A 26,023-nucleotide genomic window follows, 5' to 3' on the forward strand; every position below is an offset into this window, starting at 1 on the left:
AGGCTAGGAAGCGAGGTTCTGTAGGCTGATAAGTGGTAGGCCTATATCGCATAAGGGAAATGTTAAAGCTGAAGTGTTACCTCCTACACTGTCCTTACGAAGAATGAAGGTAATCGTTAATCTGACGTTCCCACCTATACGCCTCTTACCATGACTAAAAATAGTGTCCGTACTAGTGCAACAGACAAATAAACATACAATACGATTGGGGATAGAAATTTCTGATTTTATTGAACTTTTGCAGTGATGTGATGTTTATTTGCCTGACAACAGCGAACTCGGTATTCCAGGCAGAGCAACAGATTAGAAACGCCCTTTGAGCAGACCTAAGAATCCTATACAAATAACTTGTGTTGCCTCACCTTACTCGGTGTCTCCTGGATTGCATTCACGTTTCTCACGTCCAAGTTTCGGTCGTTCACGTGATTTACGAAACCCTTGCCCCCAAAAGCAGCTGCCAATGGAATGTGTGTGGGCACCGGATGCATCTAATCGCGTGTCCATGTTCAGGTGAAATAACTACTCTCTTTTTGACAAAGTCTATATGTATATTTATCTTGAAGTGTTAAAACAAAAGTGACAACTTAGATACAATTATTTTTACATAAATTATTACAAAATAAGACCGTCTTGCAGACTTAATGCAGGTTGTGTCCCAGTGACTCGATGTAACCTTGAAACCAAAAACCTCGAGGTGTGATCGAGGTGGACATATTATGATCGTCTTGCAGACTTAAAGTAGGTTATGACTCCAATGACTCGACTGTAACCTAGGAGACACAAAAAAATCGAGGTGTGATCGAGGAAGACATATTAAGATCGTCTTGCACACTTAATGCAGGTTGTGTCCCCCAGTGACTCGACTGTAACCTTGATGCCAAAAAACTCGAGATGTGATCGAGGTGGAAGACACAACGCAAAGGAACAAGGAATTAGTTTAATTCGATCTCTTCCACAACTCAGATGAGAAACTTTCATACGTTAAATCTGATTATTTACCTGAATTATTTTATCCACAGTGCAATTGTAAGACTAAAATAGATAGTATAAGGTTCGAGCCACGATATACTGCTGAATACTCTCCGTAGTTTCAGTCAGTCAACAGAAGAAAATTTTTTAACTGACTACCTCGAAGACTCTGACCTGGTCGTTTTAGTCCACTGTGTCATATAGTAACATTTACATTTAAAATACCAAATATACATAAACATTCAAGAAAGACAATTCGACAAACGGCAATATCATAAATCATGAATATAAGCTAAATTAATGTATATAAATATTTTATTTTTTCTCAGACTTTTCCCAACAGAGCTCTCAAGTTGGCGTGTTAGCTTCTAACAATCGGCTGAAAATCGTGGGGAGGAAAAGAAATGTTGATGGGTCAGTGAAGTTGAAAGCTCTAAACATCCATCTTCACTTGTGAAGTAATGAACGATACGACGTTTCGTTAAGCTCACAACTGAATACTATTTTCTTGAGTTCTTTATTTCATGAACGTCCAGCAACCTGTTTTATTCTAAAGAACAGTTTTTCAAAGTTATTTGTCTTATGAACATCCAATAGCCTGTGTTTCATTTTAAAGAACACTGTTTTTCAGAGATACTTGTCTTATGAACATCCAATAACCTGTGTTTCATTTTAAAGGACACTGTTTTACAGAGTTATTTGTCTTATGAACATCCAATAATCTGTTTCATTCTAAAGGACACTTATTTTACAGAGTTATTTGTCTTATGAACATCCAATAACCTGTGTTTCATTTTAAAGAACACTTATTTTACAGAGTTATTTGTCTTATGAACATCCAATAATCTGTGTTTCATTCTAAAGGACACTTATTTTACAGAGTTATTTGTCTTATGAACATCCAATAACCTGTGTTTCATTCTAAAGGACACTTATTTTACAGAGTTATTTGTCTTATGAACATCCAATAACCTGTGTTTCATTTTAAAGAACACTGTTTTACAGAGTTATTTGTCTTATGAACATCCAATAACCTGTGTTTCATTTTAAAGGACTGTTTTACAGAGTTATTTGTCTTATGAACATCCAATAACCTGTGTTTCATTCTAAAGGACACTTATATTACAGAGTTATTTGTCTTATGAACATCCAATAACCTGTGTTTCATTTTAAAGGACACTGTTTTACAGAGTTATTTCTCTTATGAACATCCAATAACCTGTGTTTCATTTTAAAGGACTGTTTTACAGAGTTATTTGTCTTATGAACATCCAATAGCCTGTGTTTCATTTTAAAGAACACTGTTTTTCAGAGATACTTGTCTTATGAACATCCAATAACCTGTGTTTCATTTTAAAGGACACTGTTTTACAGAGTTATTTGTCTTATGAACATCCAATAATCTGTTTCATTCTAAAGGACACTTATTTTACAGAGTTATTTGTCTTATGAACATCCAATAACCTGTGTTTCATTTTAAAGAACACTTATTTTACAGAGTTATTTGTCTTATGAACATCCAATAATCTGTGTTTCATTCTAAAGGACACTTATTTTACAGAGTTATTTGTCTTATGAACATCCAATAACCTGTGTTTCATTCTAAAGGACACTTATTTTACAGAGTTATTTGTCTTATGAACATCCAATAACCTGTGTTTCATTTTAAAGAACACTGTTTTACAGAGTTATTTGTCTTATGAACATCCAATAACCTGTGTTTCATTTTAAAGGACTGTTTTACAGAGTTATTTGTCTTATGAACATCCAATAACCTGTGTTTCATTCTAAAGGACACTTATATTACAGAGTTATTTGTCTTATGAACATCCAATAACCTGTGTTTCATTTTAAAGGACACTGTTTTACAGAGTTATTTCTCTTATGAACATCCAATAACCTGTGTTTCATTTTAAAGGACTGTTTTACAGAGTTATTTGTCTTATGAACATCCAATAACCTGTGTTTCATTCTAAAGGACACTTATTTTACAGAGTTATTTGTCTTATGAACATCCAATAACCTGTGTTTCATTTTAAAGGACTGTTTTACAGAGTTATTTGTCTTATGAACATCCAATAACCTGTGTTTCATTCTAAAGGACTGTTTTACAGAGTTATTTGTCTTATGAACATCCAATAACCTGTGTTTCATTTTAAAGGACACTGTTTTACAGAGTTATTTGTCTTATGAACACAATAACCTGTGTTTCATTCTAAAGGACACTTGTTTTACAGAGTTATTTGTCTTATGAACATCCAATAACCTGTGTTTCATTCTAAAGGACACTTATTTTACAGAGTTATTTGTCTTATGAACATCCAGGAATAGTCTGCTGGAGGTGACGCTTTGGTGTCTACTCTTTCAACTTCTCCATTGGTGCAAATACCTCACTTGTAAGAAATGCGTTGAGCACTTGTTGCTTATTCTTTTGTACCACCTGCCTTTATCAACCTTCACATATCTTCCTACACGTGTGTAATTTGTAGGGGGTTAGGGCATAAAACAACCTTTACGTTAAACTGAGAGCGTATACTCACTGTACTCTTTGTTCCAAATACGGTGATATAAGATGCTGCTACGTAAGCAGAAAATACAAATAAAAAAACGAAAAATCGGCAGAAGTTTACAAACGAACTGAATGTAAGCAGCTTTATAGTTGTTATGAAAAAGTATTATTCTACTTCTCGAATTAGAAAAAAAAAATCAATGTGTATATACGTAGATAAGTAACGCCTCATCGCACATTCCTAATCTTATGCTTATAAATATTAATGGACCACCCCTAACAGAGTAAATAAACAAAAGCATATGCGAGAACATGGCTTCCTATTCATAGTTAAGCTCCGTTTCTTTGTTGGATTTCGTGCAAAGCTACACAAGGGCTATCTGCACTAGCTGTCCCTATTTTAGAAATGGTAGACTAGAGGGAAGTCAGCTTTTGTGCTACTCTTGTCAGAGGGAAAAAGTGGGTTTTGGTTGTCATTCCTATAACACACCATCAGCCCCAAAATGCGGAATGTGATTTTTTCTACTTTGGTAACTGGACTCGAACCTCGGACACATCAGCTCCACAGTCCAGTGATACCACACAGAAAAGTCAGTGAGAAACTCAAGGTGCCAAACAATGATATTTCTTGTTAGGCACTTTGAACCGTACTCTTAACTGTGAGCCCCTACCATAAATTAAAAGATATTACTACTGAGACATAAATATTTTCATCTGTGTATGAATTTTGTTATTTCATTCTTCGGTAAAGAAAAATAAACGATAGTCCCTACTTGAATAGCTTGTAAATCCCCCAACCCCTGCAGGAATCGAGAAGGCCTTCCGTATATGGCAAGTTATTCCTATGGTACTGAGTGTATACCACTTTTTTATTTTACCAGTTCACCACTGTGTGCGTGTTTGTGGAAACGCAATTCATTTACAGTAGACATTTGACACTTGGCACTGCAGTAACACTTTATACTCACAGTTCACCAACTGCGTGGAATGATGAAGCAAATAGATGCGATACTTACTCTGAATTAATTTATTTATGTCCACACGTTCGAAAACACAAGCAAAGGATCAGTTTTTCAAACAGTCCCCATGCAACTGTGACTCTGACAATACTTGGTTACCTTTGTCAAAACACAACTAAAACATGTGATAGAAGCATTAATTACACTCTGTTGTAGATAATCTGACGAACAAACCAGCTACTCCTATTACAAAAATGGGGAAATGAAACACTTGTGCATTCAGTGAGTGTAATTTATTTCAATGTTGTTTTGAATTTCGCACAAAGCTACTCGATGGCTATCTGTGCTAGCCGTCCCTAATTTAGCAGTGCAAGACTAGAGGGAAGGCAACTAGTCATCACCACCCACCGCCAACTCGTGAGCTAATCTTTTACCAACGAATAGTGGGATTGACCGTTACATTATAACGCCCCCACGGCTGAAAAGGCGAGCATGTTTGGCGCGACGGGGATGCGAACCCGCGTCCCTCAGATTACGAGTCGTACGCCTTAACACGCTTGACCATGCCGGGCCAATTTATTTCAATCAGGACTTTCAAAAAACACGTGTCGAGATTAGGAATATTCACAATCAACTCGTTACATCAGGCAAAAAAAAAAATGGTCTGTGAAGGAAAACAAAATTATATGTTTACTATTGTTCAGAGTACTGTATTTCTCTATATGAAAATGAGGTTACACATCCACTGTTTTTCACACTGTTATTCTCTCTTTTTTTAATATTTATTGAAACTTTACGTGCATCAAAATGACCCTGAATTAACGAAAATAAGCCCTCTGAACGAAAATTTGAACTTCTAATGGGCCCGAGATGCGCAGGTGGGTTAAGGCACTCGACTCGTAATCCGAGAGTCGTGCTTTCGAATGCCCGTCACACCAAACATGAAGCACAAAAATATGTGTGTCTGTCTGTTTGTTCCTTATCCAACTACTCCTAGATCGCTTAGTCAATCACCACCAAACTGTATGTTATGATAGTTTGGAATAAAGGACATGTTAATGGGTGTTCATAAACCCTCAATCCCATTATTACTGTTACTGAACAATTATTATCTTTAGCGTAAGTTAAAGATTCGTAGATGGCGCCAAGTCCTTACACTAAAAACTTTATTAACTGTTCTAAAACACAACACACACAGTAAGAGGATGGGGCTACATAAACGTCTTATCTATCTGAGACAGAGTGTTAGCATTCTTTATAAGGAATGCTATGAAAAAATGGACATCATTATTGCAATAATGCATAAGTTCAGCTGAAGTTTCTACTCAAACAGCTACCATAAGGCTGACATGAAGAGCCTTGTTTTGAGTTATACCAACTTCCTACTTTGCTCCGTGACCTTTCAACCTCAGCCCTTAAGACACTTGTTTGTTTGTTTGTTTTTTGAATTTCGCACAAAGCTACTCGAGGGCTATCTGTGCTAGCCGTCCCTAATTTAGCAGTGTAAGACTAGAGGGAAGGCAGCTAGTCATCACCACCCACCGCCAACTCTTGGCCTACTCTTTTACCAACGAAAAGTGGGATTGACTGTCGCATTATAACGCCCCCACGGCTTGGAGGGCGAGCATGTTTGGCGCGACTCGGGCGCGAACCCGCGACCCTCAGATTACGAAGCGCACGCCTTAACGCGCTAGGCCATGCCAGGCCCCTTAAGACACTTCTGCATCCAATGACTGTCTATTAATTAATCGCGTGAAACACAATGGGAGGACATTAAGAGCTAAGTGTTGAAGGCGGGTGACAAACAGCACTACCTCTTCCTACAAAGTCGTCCCCCGGTGGTACAGCGGTGAGTCTACGGATTTGTAACGCTAAAATCCGGAGTTCGGTACTCTTTGGTGGACTCAGCAGACAGCCCGACGTGACTTTGCTATAAGAAAAACACACACACTCCTACAAAGTCACCTTGACTATCGCCCGCACAGTGTTTTAAGTATATACATCCTGAGTTCTTAAAGCTTATATAAAACGTTTGGTGAGATAATAATGAATCAATATAACAATACGTTTATTTGTGTACCTGTTACAAAATGAAGCATACATATTTTGATAGTAAGTTGCGCGTGTATTATCATGACAAACAAAAGCTGAGTATTATTATAACAAACTACAAGAGACCCGTAAGACACCTGCGCTCAAATTAGTGTCTTTATTACAAAAAATACTTAATTACAGTATTCTAGAATAATACAAGAGAATTCCAATCACAGACACCGAAATATTTCATATTATAATTCTGCTGTCGCCACGCTTCATAAAGAAACATGCGTAGTAAGAATTTAACCCAGAAAAACAGTGCAAGCGCCTGCCTGCGCCTGAGAGATGGAAAGCTCAACGAACAAGTTACTGTGTGAAAGTTAGAATTTCTGTGTTATTTATCATACCATCAACCCGCAAATTTCTTTTCAAGTTCATAACCCGGACAAAGGGCGGATACCTCTGCTTATATCACTATATGTTTAACATGTCAGAAAACACATGATCCTACGCGCATCGTTCATAATTTCGTCATCCGGAAATCCGGCAAGGATTTCCTAATTACCCCATGTGCGCGTGTATGTGTAAGACCTATGTTCAAATTTCTAAACTCATGATTTTTGTTATGCTTATTTACAATGAAACGAAGATTGTACAATATACAATATTAAAACGTACGAACTTTCACGCCACAGACAAAACAGTAACCATTATTCTAAGAAACAGATACAATAACCCACGTGTCAGGATCAAAACAAGATTTCGAGACTGTGAAAGTGTATTTTCCTTTGTAATACATACGTATAACAAGTACAAGAATGTGGTCAGTAATGGCGGGTTACTTTGTGGTCAAACTGATGACAATTAACCTTTTTAAGTAATCTAAGACATTCTTTACGTCCTCACGGTTGTTACACATTTTGGGGGAATCCTGTATTTCAAGTGGGTGTTAGATAAGAATATACATTAAGTTACATAGAAAATCATGATTAGATTACACTGCTGTTTAAAATATGTATATTTCCTCCAACCAGCCCTATACTGCATAAACACGTACACATCACGTGCTCTGAGTTATCTAAGAAGTTTAGTTGGTTACTTCCACGAATTCGGGCTGAAACGAAAAACCTCTTAACTAAGAAAAATACAAGATCAGTATAGCGTGGACGTTAAGCCTTTATGAGAGGAGACATGTTTTAAGGAAGTGTGTATTACGTAAGTCGTAAATACATAAAGTCAGCTGTACTAGCCAATGGTTCTAACTGCTTAAATAGAAGCTTTTAGAGATCTGAGAGAACTAAAATCTCTGTCTGACATCAGTCACTGTATACAGTTTTTATCACGTTTTATAATTAACGCACTCCATATTTAATAAGATGAGCAATCCTGTTTATGTAAAGTTATATATGCAATGAAACTAATTGACAAAGCTCGACAAGCTTCATTCCCGCCAATTAATAAAGTACTGTATGTTTTATTTTTAAATTAATAACAGCATTTAGCGCATGCGCCTAACAATGTTCCTATTTTTAAATAACCGAAACTACAGAGTTTTTGTTTCTTAAAGAATGTTTACCGACAAGACCCTGGGGTTTTACTGACAAAAACTATGAAGTTAAAGCAAATTCGAATAACAGATATAGAAAAAACCACTAAACAACTAATTTCATCTTCTGGGACGACAGGCGCAGTAGCTTTTATAAAATCATCTTCATCTGTTTTGCATTCATCTTTCTGACCAGAAGCAGAGTAGTTACTAAACAATAACCTTCATCTTTCTGGCTGTGGGCACAACAACTGTGATGTAATAACCTTCCAGACCAGAAGCTAAATGACTGATGTACAGTTTTCTTTATCTTTCTTCACCACAGGCGCAGTAACTATTACTTATCTATCTTCATCTTCCTGACTAGAAATAGAATAACTACCACACAGTTCTATCCACTCTCTTCACCACAGACGCAGTAACTATTACTTATCTATCTTCATCTTCCTGACTAGAAATAGAATAACTACTACACAGTTCTATCCACTCTCTTCACCACAGACGCAGTAACTATTACTTATCTATCTTCATCTTCCTGACTAGAAATAGAATAACTACTACACAGTTCTATCCACTCTCTTCACCACAGGCGCAGTAACTATTACTTATCTATCTTCACCTTCCTGACTAGAAATAGAATAACTACTACACAGTTCTATCCACTCTCTTTACCACAGGCACAGTAACTATTACTTATCTATCTTCATCTTCCTGACTAGAAATAGAATAACTACTACACAGTTCTATCCACTCTCTTCACCACAGGCGCAGTAACTATTACTTATCTATCTTCATCTTCCTGACTAGAAATAGAATAACTACTACACAGTTCTATCCACTCTCTTCACCACAGACGCAGTAACTATTACTTATCTATCTTCATCTTCCTGACTAGAAATAGAATAACTACTACACAGTTCTATCCACTCTCTTTACCACAGGCGCAGTAACTATTACTTATCTATCTTCATCTTCCTGACTAGAAATAGAATAACTACTACACAGTTCTATCCACTCTCTTTACCACAGACGCAGTAACTATTACTTATCTATCTTCATCTTCCTGACTAGAAATAGAATAACTACTACACAGTTCTATCCACTCTCTTCACCACAGGCGCAGTAACTATTACTTATCTATCTTCATCTTCCTGACTAGAAATAGAATAACTACTACACAGTTCTATCCACTCTCTTTACCACAGACGCAGTAACTATTACTTATCTATCTTCCAATTCTATCCACTCTCTTCACCACAGGCGCAGTAACTATTACTTATCTATCTTCATCTTCCTGACTAGAAATAGAATAACTACTACACAGTTCTGTGCACCCTCTTCACCACAGGTGCAGTAACTATTACTTATCTATCTTCATCTTCCTGACTAGAAATAGAATAACTACTACACAGTTCTATCCACTCTCTTTACCACAGGCGCAGTAGCTATTACTTATCTATCTTCATCTTCCTGACTAGAAATATAATAGCTACTACACAGTTCTGTGCACCCTCTTCACCACAGGTGCAGTAACTATTACTCATTTATCTTTATCTTCCTGACTATACGCAGGATATGCCCTTCATCTTCCTGACCAGTAACTCTGAATACTCTGAAGTTAATGTTTAATTCTCCTCATCTTCAGCTTGTTTACCAGAAAGAAGTAGAACACAGTAGTGCACATAATCTGCCCCTCCAGTCAAACGACAGAACCGGTTGCATGCAGGGGCTAATGGTGGCTGGACATGCTTTGTTCTCTGGTCATGATTCCCACGATCTAGGATGTCTGAGGGAAGATAATAGCAGAAGCTTTGTAAGACGATGCCACGCGGGAGAGGGACGTTTTTAAAAAGGGTAGGGCCATATTCTGTGTATACGATTTAAATAATTTATGAGAGAAACTTTGACTCCAGGGCCCCATATTCTGTGTATACGATATAAATAGTTTATGAGAGAAACTTTGACTCCAGGGCCCCATATTCTGTGTATATGATTTAAATAGTTCATAAGAGAAACCCCCGACTCCCGTAGCTTCTGTCATATCGTGAAAACAAACTTATTCAAGTTTCGTTGTCGTTTTTTTTTACGAGAAAACAAAAATAGAAGGTTAGAAGGTTATACTGCCACACACATGCTCTGAAAGGCATCGTGGAATTTAACATTCACCCTATTTCCCAAACATACAAAAAAAATTAATTACGCTTGTATTCGGAAGTATGTGAAGTAAAATAACTTGTCTTCAGTTTTCATTAACGTCAAGCATTTTTCTCATTTCTTTCATAGACAGTTAAGTGATCCCAGTTCAACCACCTTTTATATATCACTTTTATTATTCCTATTAGTTATAATTAAACTAGACAGTCTTGAATTTAACTCGTGTGAAACGTAAATCTACAGTCCACAACCATTATGTCTAACTCTTAAAAATTCAAATACTGTTACAACAAAAACACAGAACATCTATACCAATCTATATTCTAAGTTCCACAGGAAGTGAAATTTACCATTTTCAGTGCAAAAATACGCGGCTTCCAAATGCTGACACAACACACGCACAGTTCAATCATCAGTTAATTAATACGCCATTTTCCGATTATGTATGATAGCCCAAAACGAAAGCTGTTATATACTCTATACAACATAGTCATAACGCAAGTGTAGCACGTCTTATACACTGCTTTTGTTTGTTTTAAACAAAGCCACATTAGGCTATCTGCTGTGTCCACCACAAAAAAAAAAAAAAAATTGAGCCCCGAATTTTAGCCAGTGGTAATACGTATTTGTAATTTATAATATACAACACATTCATCATAAATAATAAAAAAAACCAAAACTGTACATATATTTGTTAAATAAGACTGTTTAGGTTAACATGACATAATCGGCATTGTACTGGAAATGATAACTCATTTTTGGCTTGTTGCGTTTCTTAGCGGTGTCGCTCATCCAAATGTTGGTATTTTCGGTTTACTTTTGTTGAATCATTTGTGTATTTGTTATTGACGTGATAACATTATAAACATACAGCGTTACCAAAGCTTTCACCAGGTTCTTTATGAAATCAAATCTGCAAATCCAAACTATATTCTGTGGATTTAGTTGTACTTACTTAAGAAAGATGAACAGTTTTTATTCTTAGATCCTTTGATTTTATAAAAATGACCCTTCTGTAGAATGTGCCACAAATAAACCAATCTTGTATATACGTGTCACAGATAAACTAATCTTATATGTAATATATATGTACCATAGGTAAAACAATGTAATATATACATGTTCCACAAATAAGCCAACCTAACATACTAGCATATGATATATCTGTACTACAGATAAATCAAATTAGCATTTGATATATATATATGCCACAGATAAACCAATGTAACATGTGACGTATCTATGAAACAGATATACTACTCTATGATGTGACATATATGTGAAACAGATATACTATCCTTAGCATGTGATATATGTGTGAAACAGATATACTACTCTATCATGTGATATATATGTGCCACGGAAAAATCAATCTAACATGTAGTGTATGTATGTGCCATAAATAAACCAATTTAATATGTGCATGTGCCACGGATAAGTCAGTATAGTATGTGATAGCTGTACTTTCTTTATAATCTTAGAACAGTTCTAAACACTCTTAAATGCTAAACTCAAAGTTCTCCAAAATTTAGAAACACGTTTCAGCTATTAAGCTGCAATTTTTTTTTTACACATTTAATCTGAATTTTCTTTGTAATGAATTATGTGGTGCTTCACATTTGTTTTAACTCCAGATCTTAGCCGAAAATGAAGTTAAAGTTTATATTGACCTTTTTCCCTTTTCCTTAATCCAGTGAGATTTGTTTTTAGAGTTCTCTTGTTATGAGTGAGTTGTAAACTTTCTCCTAGTTACCACACAACATGGCCAGGCTTGTTTTTATTAACAAACTTAGAAGTAGACGTTCACTATACGACATTTCGGTACACTTGAGTTTTCTTTATCAATGTGGTACGGTGATGATCTTCAACTAAAACTATCAATATTCCATTAAACGTAAACCAATCGTCTACCTTAGCCTTAAAACGTCACGAATAATAAAAAATGGGGTATTGTAATATATAAATGATGTTAATGGTCAGATTAGGACAATGGGAAAGTTTTAAAATGTTTGTATGAATATTAATATATATAAACACATAAATACAAGTAAATCTAAATTTTTTGCAAAAAAAAAAATAAACAAGCGAAGTTTGCATTATTGCAACTATTACAAGGTAAGCCCATATTTATAAAATAATATCAATTAGCCCTCGTCCTCTGTTGTGCAAATAAAACATTCTATGGTTAATCGCATGATGTCAAATGCAAAGTTATTTCATAAAGTCTAGTCTTATTTGACCTTTGCTCAAATAACACAATGGATGGTAGAAGAGCTGATCAATCACACTGAGCTTGCTGATTGGTTTAAAATATCGTTGACACAATATTGAGGTGCATTCGAATCAAAGGCACAGTTACTTAGGCATCTGAAAAACATGAAATGTATTATACAACACAAAAAAACGACCATCTGTCAATTCTGAAATATTGTAGGGTACGTGTTTTAAACAGAATCAGATTTTCGCAGCCGCAAATGAACGTCATGAAAATATAACAAAACTAACATGTATACCGTATGCTCTACTTAGAGAAAGTCAAAAACACATCCAGTAAGACAACGGCTTGTGAGTAATATTATTGTTTTACACATAACTTTTACTTCAGGGTATAACTATATAACAGATATTTACTCAAACGAAGAGAATTTGGAACAAGACCTGGGCACATTTTAATAAAGAAACGTGACGTATATGACAGTGAAGATATGGTAAGTACAGGAATAATAACTTGTAGATCTGCAGATATCCTTTAGAATGGCACCGTTAATGCCACATATATTATAGAGTAAATACATATATATATATAAAACAAGTATATCTGGCGATTGTTCAACCTATTCTTACATTTTGATGGCAATATTTGTCCCAACAGTGGTAAAACTGTATAAACATTATTCGAAGAAAAGGATCAAATAGTGTTGTCTGTATATTTACCGAACTTCCATTTTTTCGACTATGGCCAGGTGGTTAAAACACTTGACTCGTAATCTGAAGGTCCTGGGTTCGAATACCTGTCACACCAAACCTGCTGGCCCTATCAGCCGTGGGGGCGTTATAATGTGACGATCAATTTCACTATTCGTAGGTAAAAGAGTAGCCAAAAAGTTGGCGGTGGGTGGTGATGACTAGCTGCCTTCCCTCTAATATTACACTGCTAAATTAGGGATGGCTACCGCAGATAGCCCTCGTGTAGCTTTGCACGAAATTCAAAAACAAACATTTCTTCGACAAGAATACAAAGGGTGATATGGGGTCATACCCTTTTCAACTGACTAAAGACCCTAAAACAGATCTTCTGAGTATTGAGTGAGAATACTTCACGATCTCATCAACATTCTGGCGTTCGATATCGGTGTCAAGCTACTCTTTGCCATATTCCATACTGAAGTCAAACGTAACGAGGTGTAAAAAATACAAAACCACTTTCAGGTTAAATAACGAGCCATTTGCCTATCAGATCACATGATGAATCGTCAGATGTCTGAATTATATAAAAATAGACAGTGATTTTGTCTTGTTACAGCTAAAAATATTGTAAATTATAATTATCTTTTAGACATTTTACGAAATTATTATGTTTATAACGCACGTATATAAATATATATACATAAACAAATATTATAAATACCCTGGTTACTGGTAATTTTCGGTCACTATTATACTCAAAAATATGAATTTCTATATAAGCACTGACTTATAAATCTCCTTCAGTTAGTAGCGGTAAACCAAGATATTTTTATCGAATCATTCTACAGTGCACAAAACCTTTTCAAAGCACAAGCTGAAAAAAAAACCAAAACACTAAAATATTCCCGTAGGAAATATAATTGTGGATTAGACAGTCTTCAAAAGAAGGAGTGGTTGGAACCACTTTTTAAATACTTTAAAAAGGCCTTTGGGAAGCATTGTAACATTCATCTAAATCGTTTAGCAGTTCAAGTCATACACCGCGAGAAGGGTGCTTCTAAAACCTTCAGTAAACAACAATATACACTCGGGGCCGTTTGCACTATTTATCTGTCTTAACGAAGAGAGCGCCATCTGTGCTTACAAAGCAAAGTGGAGGCTTATCAGCCAGTGAAACCAGCATGCATTTCAAGTTTGCAAGCAAACAATTGTACTTTAAAATGCTCCATCTGCCATGAAATACGTACACGATGCATATATTTATATAATGATAAAAAGACTCACTGAAAAACCTGAGGTTTAAGTATATATAAACATACAGTCCTCAAGTACAAAACATCTGTCTGAACCCAACCCAGAAAATGTTTGGTCTATAAAAGTTCTATAAAACATTTTTACCTTTATAAGTCACAACTTTTTTTTGAAAAATAAATGATCGAAATAAGTATTTTCAACTTTTAAGTGAAAACAAAGATTTGATGTGGATTTTATGTTGCTAGTGGCGACTTTAAGGTTTGGTAGGGATTTTCAGTTGCAAGTGGTAACAAAAGAATTCGATGTAGATTTTCAGTTGCAAGTGGTGACAAAAAGTTTCATGGGGTTTTTCAGTTGCAGGTGACGACAAAAAAAAGGTTTGGTGGTGACAAAAGTTTCATTTTCAGTTGCAAGTGGCAACAAAAAATTCGATGTGGATTTTCAGTTGAAGTGACGACTAAAGGTTTGGTGGGGATTTCAGTTGCAAGTCAGTCGATGTAGATTTTCAGTTGCAAGTGGTGACAAAAAGTTTCATGGGGTTTTTCAGTTGCAGGTGGCAACAAAAAGATTCGATGTAGATTTTCAGTGGCAAGTGGTGACAAAAAGTTTCATGGGTTTTCAGTTGCAAGTGGCAACAAAAAATTCGATGTGGATTTTCAGTTGGAAGTGACGACTAAAAGGTTTGGTGGGGATTTTCAGTTGCAAGTGGTAACGAAAAGATTCGATTTGGATTTTCAGTTGCAAGTAACGACTAAAAGTTGCGGTGGGGATTTTCAGTTGCAAATGACGACTAAACGTTTCGGTGGGGATTTTAGTCTTGTGTTAAAGTTAGACTTACTCAAGTGATTATGCTTATTTTTATTTATTCTCTCATACCTTTATCAAAATTGTTCCCCTTTTTTTGAAAGCAAATCGAACTAAATAAATTTTCATTTGAACATAACTTACATTTATCGGTAGCTAAACTCCGAAAGATTTTATTTACCGAACTTCAATACAATTTATATTTTTTTGCGATACTTAAAATATATAAATCTTTGTTTAGCTTTAAGTACGATAAAACGAATAGCATGAGCGTTTTTCAACCAGTAGTGAAAACGCTTTATTGAAATTATAGAAAGATAAAAATATTAAAATTCCCCGTTGGATCAACATTAAACTTACGGATTTACAACGCTAAAATCCAGGATTCGAATATTGTTTATTATGTGTATTTACACTAAAAACAATCGATAACCGTTATGAAAATATAAATTAAAAGAGAAAATGGGGATTAACCTGATAACGCTATCAGATTTTGACGTACATAAACTTTTTTTCTGATTTTGACGCGCATAATGAAACAAACATTGCTCCTCAGAATGAGCGACATTGTTTCGTCAATAGTTTACCAAAGTTTCTAACACATCTACGTCACCATTCATATCGCGCCACCAGCTAGCAACTCGAAACGTAAGAGGCTGTTAACTTTTAAATACAAGTCACGTGGTTTTGGTCTAACGGAATTCTCGAAGGTCCAGCTGGTGTTTTCAACGAAGGATAGTATCTTTCTGTATTTAAATACGTGTGATTTAAACGTTTGAATTTCTCGAGAAGAATCTTTGGGACGTACGAGTTGTTTTTTGCATTTTGTTAAAGAATTATGTCACCATATTTTACTAACTACACAATGAACAAAGGAAGTATTTCCTTGTTTAATAGTTTTGAAACTTAATGGAAGACTATAGGCGCTTTAAATATAATTTACTTAATACCTAACATACACGTAAATGTATATTTATATAAGCCCGCGTTTCATTAATTTTTAAATATTTATTTTGTTAACCTAAAAAAATATAATTATTTACTTTGTTAATATACGAGAAATGAATGAATATTCAAGTTGCTCATACACTACAGACAAATGAATATTTTCGTTGCCAATATACCAGTGAATGAATATTTAAGTTGCTCATGTACAAGAAGTGAACAAATATTTGAAGTTACTCATATACTGAAAACAAATGAAGAAGTTTTTCTTTTATATGGAACGAATGAAAATATAGGTAAGCTGCTAATACGTATGAAGTAAATGAATATTTAAGTTATTACTACACAGAAGATGAATTAATATATAATTTACTAATACCAAAAATAGGAAACAAATATTTAGTTTAGTTGTTAAAACACATAATGTGAATAAATAAATATGTTAATGAGGTACATTACAAATATACAAGAGGTGAATGTATATTTAACCTGCTAATATACAGGAGGTGAATGTACATTTAACCTGCTAATATACAAGAGATGAATGTATATTTAACCTGCTAATATACAAGAGATGAATGAATATTTAAGTTGCTAATAGACAAGATGTGAATGAATATTTAAGCTGCTAACAGACAAAAGGTGAATGAATATTTAAGTTGCTAATTGCCAAGGGGTGAATGATTATCTGAGCTGCTGATAGACAAGAGATGAATGAATATTTAAGTTAATACTACACAGAAGGTGAATGAATATATAACTTACTTATACCACAAATAGTAAACAAATATTTAGTTTAGTTGTTAAAACAAATAAGGTGAATAAATAAATATGTCAATGAGGTACATTACAAATATATAGGAGATGTATGTATATTTAACCTCCTTATATACGGGAGGTGAATGTACATTTAACCTGCTAATATACAAAAGGTGAATGTACATTTAACCTGCTAATATACAGGAGATAAATGTACATTTAACCTGCTAATATACAAGAGATGAATAGACAAAATGTGAATGAATAAATCTGCTAACAGACAAAAGGTGAATGAATATTTAAGCTGCTAACAGACAAAGGGCGAATGAATATTTAAGTTGCTAATAGCCAAGATGTGAATGAATATTTAAGCTGTTAACAGACAAAAGGCGAATGAATATTTAAGTTGCTAATAGCCAAGATGTGAATGAATATTTAAGCTGTTAACAGACAAAAGGTGAATGAATATTTAAGTTGCTAATAGCCAAGGGGTGAATGATTATCTAAGCTGCTGATAGACAAGAGGTAAATGAATATTTAAGCTGCTAACAGACAAAAGGCGAATGAATATTTAAGTTGCTAATAGCCAAGATGTGAATGAATATTTAAGCTGTTAACAGACAAAAGGCGAATGAATATTTAAGTTGCTAATAGCCAAGATGTGAATGAATATTTATGCTGTTAACAGACAAAAGGTGAATGAATATTTAAGTTGCTAATAGCCAAGGGGTGAATGATTATCTAAACTGCTGATAGACAAGAGGTGAATGAATATTTGAGATGCTGATAAGACAAGAGGTGAATGAATATTTAAGATGCTGTTAAGACAAGAGGTGAATGAATATTTAAGATGCTGTTAAGACAAGAGGTGAATGAATGTTTAAGATGCTGATAGGCATGAAATAAACGAATATTTAAGTTACTATTATAAAAAAGAGAGAGAAGCGCCTATTTCTGTTTCTGAAGTGTATGAAAACAATGCATACTTTATTGAAATACATGGTATGTGTGTAAGGGGTCATACTTTATTGAAATACATGGTATGTGTGTAAGTGGTCATACTTTATTGAAATACACGGTATGTGTGTAAGTGGTTATGCTGCTAACCTAACAAAAGCTAGAGGAAAGTTTACAGACTGTTAATACCGCTTAACTACAAACGACTGTACTATATATATAAATATATACATACTTTGTTATAACATGTGCACAAAGTCCGATTTGTATGCATGCGCTTTAACAATGGTACTACTTCCAACGTTAGCCTTTTTCGAGATTATAAATGACCTATAGCCATTTAAGGTCACGAAAGAGTGATCGTAATCTGTTTATGCATCTGGTAATTATGCTTTATGTGAATGAATTAAAACATACTGTCTCTAAGATTGAATCTAAGTCCGCACAGACTATCATTAATACACATCTATGGTCATTGAACTTCTGTGCCAGTAAATAAGGTTTTCACTGAACTAGTATGTACGATTTCCAAACACTATTTCATATACCTTAAGAACAAAACGGGAACTTACTTGCAATAGGCTTCACTACGAAGATTTGACACGCAAGAGGCTCCATTTTTACACGGGTTTGGGGAACATGACACCAAAGCTAAAGAAAACAAAACATTTAAATAAATAAACCTTGAGAACAGTCAAACAATGACCATAATTACAACACTTTCTTATAACAGTTTCAAGTTATTCTTTAATAAAGAGAAACATAAACATATTGTTACACAGTAAATAACCTCGTCAAACATTTGAGGCTCCAATTTTACACGGATTTGTGGAACACAAAATAAATCCTGAAAAAGAATTAAAATAAATGACTTTTAAAACATCCAAATAAAGGATACAATTATAAAACGTTCTTAGCTTCACGTTCCTTAAAAAAAAAAAAAACACGAACATATTATTTCTAAATAATTAATTGTAGGTAACTATTTTCTGTAAAATATTTTACCTGGCCATAAACTGAGAATAATGTAACCTCCTTAAAACAGTTTTTATTATATATTTTTCCCTCAAAAGTTATTTTTGGGAAATATGAATAATTAAAAAAAATCCGTCATAGAATAAAAGGATGCTCTATATCGTCATTGAACAAAGATGTTTTACTTTGATATAACTACTTTGGAATGTATATGTTTAGTAAAGCAACTGCACCGATGGAAGGTTACACATACCTCCTAGAAGAGCTAGCTATACATGACTATCCAAATCTATTTACAAGATGTAAACTTAATCTGATAAAAACTGAGTTTACCTAACAGCGTACTCTGCCAAACCCAAAGATAAGGAAAACAAAACACACACACATCTATATATATCATGTACGTGTACATAAATGTTCTAATAAACGAAATGAGAAGTGAAAACGAGGCGTTCTTCAAAAATAACCACAACATTCTCTCATTTAATTTGCAGAATATATCACACCTTATTTGCACACAAAAGTTTTTTTTTCAAATTAATTTCATAAATAAGGGCCATATTCTGTATGGGAAAGATGTAGGCTATTATTTCTGTGCCCGAAATGTGAATCTGAGGATTTCCGGTTCGCGACTGGATGTATGTGGATATGTAAAAAGAGTGATAGTTAAATTCTACTGTTCGAAAGACAAGAGTGGCTCAAGACTCAGCAGTAAGTGCTGTTGAATAACCGTCTTCCCTCTAGCCTATTAGTTCAATGTTATGGACGATTACGCTCTGATTTCTTTCTTAAAACATTGTGCGATATTCCAAAGCAAACAAAACACTACCTTCCACAAGAATCAATAGGCATTTTACTATTACACAAAACTTTACATGACTCAAGCAATTTTACACCGAATTTGATATTTTCTTTTAGGAGCTACATCTGCCTGGTGCGCAGGAGAGAACATGACGTTTCGAATTTTGTACAGAAGTCACAGGCAGATCGAAAAACTGCATGATGGCGTTTCAGTGCATCTGATTTTTTACCTCAATCGTTGCAAGGAACGCTAGTTTCGAGATGAAAGCTCTAAATGAGACCTTCTGTTAAAAACAAACAAATGATAAGCACAGATACACACCGATGTTTAAATAGGATTCCATACAGCATAATTATCACAAAGAAGATAAAGCATCGGGGTGGAAACACGGGATCCCTTCTCTTAAAAATTGAAAGATTGCAATATTTTTAAATATTCATACATTGTCTTTGTAAAATCTCATCTTTATGTTATCAATATAACGTGAGTTTATAACAGCTTTGAGCATACAAAAAAAGAAATGGTGAATGTATAACCAATAAACGTGACGTATTTTTACGTAACGAAGTTATAGTTAACTTAAAACCAAAACAACAAGGGTACTTTGTGTGTTATACAACAAAAATGGACTTTTCTGGGAGTCTTATATAGTAGCAATATCAAACATTTGTTTCTTTTGAATAATTAAAAATACTTTTCTTTTAAAATCACAAGCATGGAATTTGAAAAATTATGCACGTATCGGTGAGTTAAGCCAGTGATACGTCAATGACTTCTATCAAGGCCAATTAACAGAGAATATTCGACGTAGTAACCTTGTTACGTTAAAACATATTTCCAGCTCTGTATGACCCCCCGATAAGACGGCGGTAAATCTTCAGATTTCCAACATTAAAATCAGGGATTTGATTTCCCTCGCTGGACAAAGTAGATAGCCCGATGCGACTTTGCTATAAGAAAAACACAAACACACACCAGGTATGTCTACGTTGCGTTAATCACACAGAATTATACACAGCATCATCCTGGCGAAGTCGTAATAACTATGAAAGTTAAACAAGCATTTTGTTGTTTACGTTGTCGATTTTCCTTCGATTACGTTTTCGTCAACAGCGAACTTTAAAAATTCATTTCTCTTTTGTGGTTACATTTAAGTCACCCAGTCTACTGTTTTGTTTTTGTGTTTTAACCCACAATCACGTCTTTTAAACAAAACTCACTTCACAGTTACTACACACTCGGATAATTCTACCTACTTCCCTATCCTTCTCTTCATTAATTTTTACTCAGCCCGGCATGGCCAGGTGGATTAAGGCGTTCGACTCGTAGTCAGAGGGTCGCGGGTTCGAATACCCGTCGCACCAAACACTTTCGCCCTTTCAGCCGTGGAGACGTTATAATGTTTCGGTCAATCCCACTATTCGTTGGTGAAAGAGTAGCCCAAGAGTTGGCGGTGGGTGGTGCTTACTAGCTGCCTTCCCTCTAGTCTTACACTGCTAAATTAGGGACGGCTAGCACAGATAGCCCTCGTGTAGCTTTGGGCGAAATTCAAAAAAGAAACAATTTTTCTTCATTGATTTATTTTAATTTTTTATATTAGACTCAAAATTGTTTGAAGCCACATTTTTGTTATTGTTGCTGTTTTTCATTTACGCTCGCTTTATTTAATATACATATTTAGTTTTTCAGTATTCAACCATCGATGAATAAAGCCTGTCATGTGGTCTCTCCTTGACCTCAAAACGCCGTCATAACACCAAGAGAAAACGCGGGAAAAATTTTGTAGTCACTAATAAACAATGGCTTTCAACATTATTACTAGGTATGTAATCAGGGGTGAAGTTCTGCCGGAACACGCACCGGTATACTGAGTGCGGGGCCTTATTTTTTAAGGCGGTTCTTGTACCGGGACTTATTCGAGCTGCTTTGTCGATTTTGTTGTCTTGAAAACACTTCCACTTCACCCAGCTGACTACCTCTTTTTCTTTCTTTTTTTTATAATTTCGCCCTGTGTGTAAAGTATATATCAATGAAGTGTTTAATTTTTTTCACTCGAACCAGAAAGACCCCTGCATACGCGGCGGAACTGGAGGGTATGAGCCCCCAGTTTTGATCTGATCGCTAAGCATCTTTAAATAGGAGGTTAGATACTCGTTTAAAAAGTCGTCGTTTAGATTTCAATGGCCTTAGTTGGCATAGCAAATAACGTGCCCCAGGTTCAAAATCTTTTTGCCGCCTATGGATCCTTGGGCTTTGGGGCAGCTGCTTCATCTGTATGTAAGCCATTGGTGCAACTGCTACACGAACTCGGCTATGTACACAACAACCACATAGTGTATCTCTTTATATTACTTTCATATGTGAATAGGTCAACTTATTAAAGAAATATAGCAGTTGTGTATTTGTTTTGCCGTAACCTGTACTTATATAGTGTAACGTATGCCTCAGACGGCAAATCTCTTTCAGCTTAACCGTCCTGTCACAAAAACGTTAGAACTCTGTTTGGCACCCCAACTTCCTCCTGCACCCCATGACTACGGTGAATTGTCACACAGGAAGTTTGGAGAGCATGAAAATGGCAAACAAAAGGAAGTGTAATCGCTCGAGACTCATTGTTAGTCAGTCATAATTTAACTTCACAATCACGTAATACATAACAACTGACCACTGTTCCATAAACAAGTTGAAATATAACTGTAAATGTTTCCCACCAAAAAGTTAATATTTCTCGCTATTACTTTAAGAAAGGCCTCCTTTATGTTGTTTGTTTTGTTTATACAGAGAAATGTGCCCCATTTTTCCAATCCGGCATGGCCAGGTGGGTTAAGGCATTCGACTCGTAATCTGACGGTTGCGGGTTAGCATCCCCGTCATACCAAAAATGCTCGCCTTTTCAGCTGTAGGAAGCTATAATGTTACGATCAATCCCACTATTTGTTGATAAAACAGTAGCCCAAGAGTTGGCAGTGGGTGGTGATGACTAGCTACCTTCCCTCTAGTCTTACACTGCGAAATTAGGGACGGCTAGCGCAGATAGCTCTCCAGAAGCTTTACGCGAAATTCAAAATAAACCAAACCCATTTTTCCCTTCGCTCGAAATCGAAACTACGCGAACTGGATGGACAGTGAAATTTGATAAATACTGTAAAAATTCAGCACGTTAGTGAATAAGGACCAAAATATATTTATATTTAATTACTGTAATAGTGGAGCACCTAACGCTGAACAAACCAACCTTCAGACACATATATTTAACTACCGATGTATCACTAGTATCTAACAGCGAGAACAGTCCTTCTCTGCTCAACATTCTGTTCAAAGAGTTCTCATGTTTGTTCTGTTTTCTTAGCAATATGTTGAGTATACCACTAATACTATACTTCAAATCGAAGCAGGGTATACTTTTAAATGATTCAGTAACCAAACAAAAAACTTGGATGAAGATTTCTTAAAAAACAAACAAACGGAAATCAAATAATGTCTCTGAATGTTTATTGGATGTTCATGGGAGATTCAGGATTAATTCTCTCCCTTCCGATATATTTAACACACTAGTAATTTTATTTTCCTAATTTGGAATGGTTTGTTGTGAAGTACAAATTTGCACAGTAAGCAATATATTATGTTCTCATTACAGGGATCGAGCCCCTAACACTTCTATGTTAAAAGGCTCCAAACTTACCGAGGGTAGGAGCATTTTGAAGGGGAGAGAGATATTATGTTCTCTTAGGAGTCAATAAATCATAAAATCTTACATATATATTTGCAAACGAGAAGAACAAAGTTTCAGGTTCAAACGAACGGTAGGGGGAAGGAAACAAGAGGGGGAATTAAGACAGCAGTAAAAGAAGGAATGGAGCAGATGTACGTTGTGCCTTCGTAACTGTTGTCTCGTTACAAAGGTGGCCAGCTAAGCCTTGTTTACAAAGGTGGCTAGCCAGTTCTTGTGCTACGCTGACCGTGGGAACGCGAATCGCGAGGCTAGTAGAACATGGATCAGTAAGTTGGTGTCGCCGGTTAGCCCGAAGCAGATCGCTGCTTGAGAAACGGAAATGGTTTCATATTTACACTGAGGTGCTGCCGTAGTGAACTAATCTATACATTAATCTTGACAGCCCAATACACTCAACAAGTAACATTATACGAATAACTCAAGCAGAAAAAAAACTGAAGCCACAAAATAACAAATAAGGAGATTAGGAATGACACTTTTTAATATAGATTTAATGTCTATATAAACAAAAACTTTTAAAGAGAAACCACTATAAAATTATACGTTTATAAACACTAATATACTACATACACTGGTTCTCAAACTCTAAATCTAACAATACCACAATAAGTTCCGTTTAAAGAACGTATCCTAAGCATCACCGGTATATTCTCCGATATCCTATTAAACTTATTCATATGTAATTATTACCTTCTTATGAAAATACATATTGTAAAACTGTATTTGTACATTGACAGTCTGTTAAATTATTTGTTGTAACGCACAATATTGTACAGTCGGTCCGTAAGATTAATTTTGTCACATATCCAATACCTTCACACCGTACACTGTCAAGCCGTCAAAATAACTGTTGTACACGTCGTATTAAGTGTTTTGTGACATAACTAATCCCATAACAATAAATACATTTAATAACATTGTCAATGTCAAATTAATGTTTACATCAAATAATTAATAACACCATTCGCCATATCAATATGTTGTATCTGACTCTTTTATTGTTGTGCTCAAAGTTATAAAGTTATTATAACTAAAATTCCTGTGTCAACAGATATATTACAGCACGCTTCTACCTAAAATGAGAACACTTTTAAGCAGTTTAAAGAAATGGGGCATATCTAATACATGAAAAATAATTGTCTCTCGAGATATCAAATTATTGATCGAAATCATTATTGTTCTTAATTGTTCTGAAAATAACACAATATTGAACATGATAATAGGTATATATAAATAACGTATAATGATATTAAGTCGAAAAATAATATCTCAGTATCGCAAAATAGAGTACATGTTAAGAAATTTTAACTCACCATGGACGAAGTAGGAATGAAAAGCGACCACTAAGAAAACGGCCCAAACGACCGATCGACGTTGCATTGCCGTTCGCGAAAATATACCACTCACAGCAATACACAATATATCACTTTTTGTACAACTTTTTTTTGCGTTTAGATTCTCATGTTTAATATCCAATGAGCCCGTTTAATTACAAACACGACATCGGAGGTAACGCTCTTTTCTAAATTTTTATATTGAGCTTTTTAGGTTCATAAAACGTCTACTCCAACACGGGATCTAAACTAACTGACTTCTGATATGTTCCTATTGTGAGCGTTGTCAGTGTAAAATGGCATTATTTCGCAGAGCGCAGCTATGGTATATCCTTCCGCACCCCAAAACTTTAAATATTAGGAGTATGCTTGAATATAATTTCTTTATCTTCTTCTTTAAAATAGAATTAGCTTTTAAAATACTTTTAAATAAATGTTAAGCTTCAATTGTTTACTCAAATAACTTTACCAACAATAAAGTAGACGCACTATCTTCTTTATCAGTTCACGTTCTTTTGCGCAGTGGTACATAGAGCCACCACTCACAACTCAATGCTTTGAGCGTGCTGAAGTTCGGTTATACTGCCATTCGAACGCGTCGTCGCATGAAAACCAGGTGTACGAGGAATGCTGTGATATGCAATAGTATACATATGGATGCATTCATTATAAGAACTTAACATTTAATAATTAATATATATCTTTCCAGATGCGAATTTCTCTTTTTTTTTCAAATATTAATTTTTCAGTGAATCACACTACAGGGTAGAAGGGATGGAATTACAACAAAAGTAAGATAAACCAAATTATATCCGCTATTGAGGATATAGAAGCGTTCGTGTTTATAGATTAGATATAAATAAAAACACTAAAGATAAGATAATTCGGTTAATTAACAGTACAACGAACAGCAGCAAATGGTTTTGATAATGTCACCCAATAGCCAACCATTTTAGCCGAATGCCATATTTAAGGCTATAAATAAATAAGTTTTATATTGATATGGATTTACAACGCTAAAATCTGGGGTTCGATTCCCCTCGGTGGGCTCAGCAGATAGCCCGATGTGGCTTTGTTAAAAAAAGAAAGGAATATACATTTGACTTCCATAATAGCATGTTATATGTGTCGTTCTACGGTGACGGTACTTTCATTTTTCTTTCCTAGCTTATTTTAAAGTCAAGCACAAAGATACACAATGAGCTATTTGTGATCTGCCAACCGCGGGTATCTAAACTCAGTTTCTAGCGTTGTAAGTCCAGAGACACACCGCTGTGCCACTGTGGGGACTTTTTTTTTCTAGCAATTATATTGTAATAGCTATAACATTTAGAAGTTTGAGTGCAGTAATAGCGCGTTATGCTTGTTGTATTATGTCA

The 26,023-nt window shown here is 35.1% G+C and overlaps 1 protein-coding gene across 1 annotated transcript in view; it reads right to left on the reverse strand.

Moving 5' to 3' along the window:
• Positions 1–24,937, reverse strand: part of LOC143242535 (uncharacterized) — a 97,796-nt gene extending 72,859 nt beyond the window's left edge. Inside the window, exons 1-2 of the mRNA XM_076485959.1 lie at positions 24,624–24,937; positions 18,373–18,451 (exon numbers count right to left, since the gene is read on the reverse strand). Coding sequence (XP_076342074.1) covers positions 18,373–18,451; positions 24,624–24,690 — 146 coding nt within the window. The 5' untranslated portion in view covers positions 24,691–24,937. The remainder of the gene's footprint in view (positions 1–18,372; positions 18,452–24,623) is intronic.
• Between the last annotated feature and the right edge of the window lie 1,086 nt (positions 24,938–26,023).

The sequence above is a fragment of the Tachypleus tridentatus genome, chromosome 2 (genome assembly GCF_004210375.1).
Source record: "Tachypleus tridentatus isolate NWPU-2018 chromosome 2, ASM421037v1, whole genome shotgun sequence".
NCBI classification, from domain to species: Eukaryota; Metazoa; Arthropoda; class Merostomata; order Xiphosura; family Limulidae; genus Tachypleus; species Tachypleus tridentatus.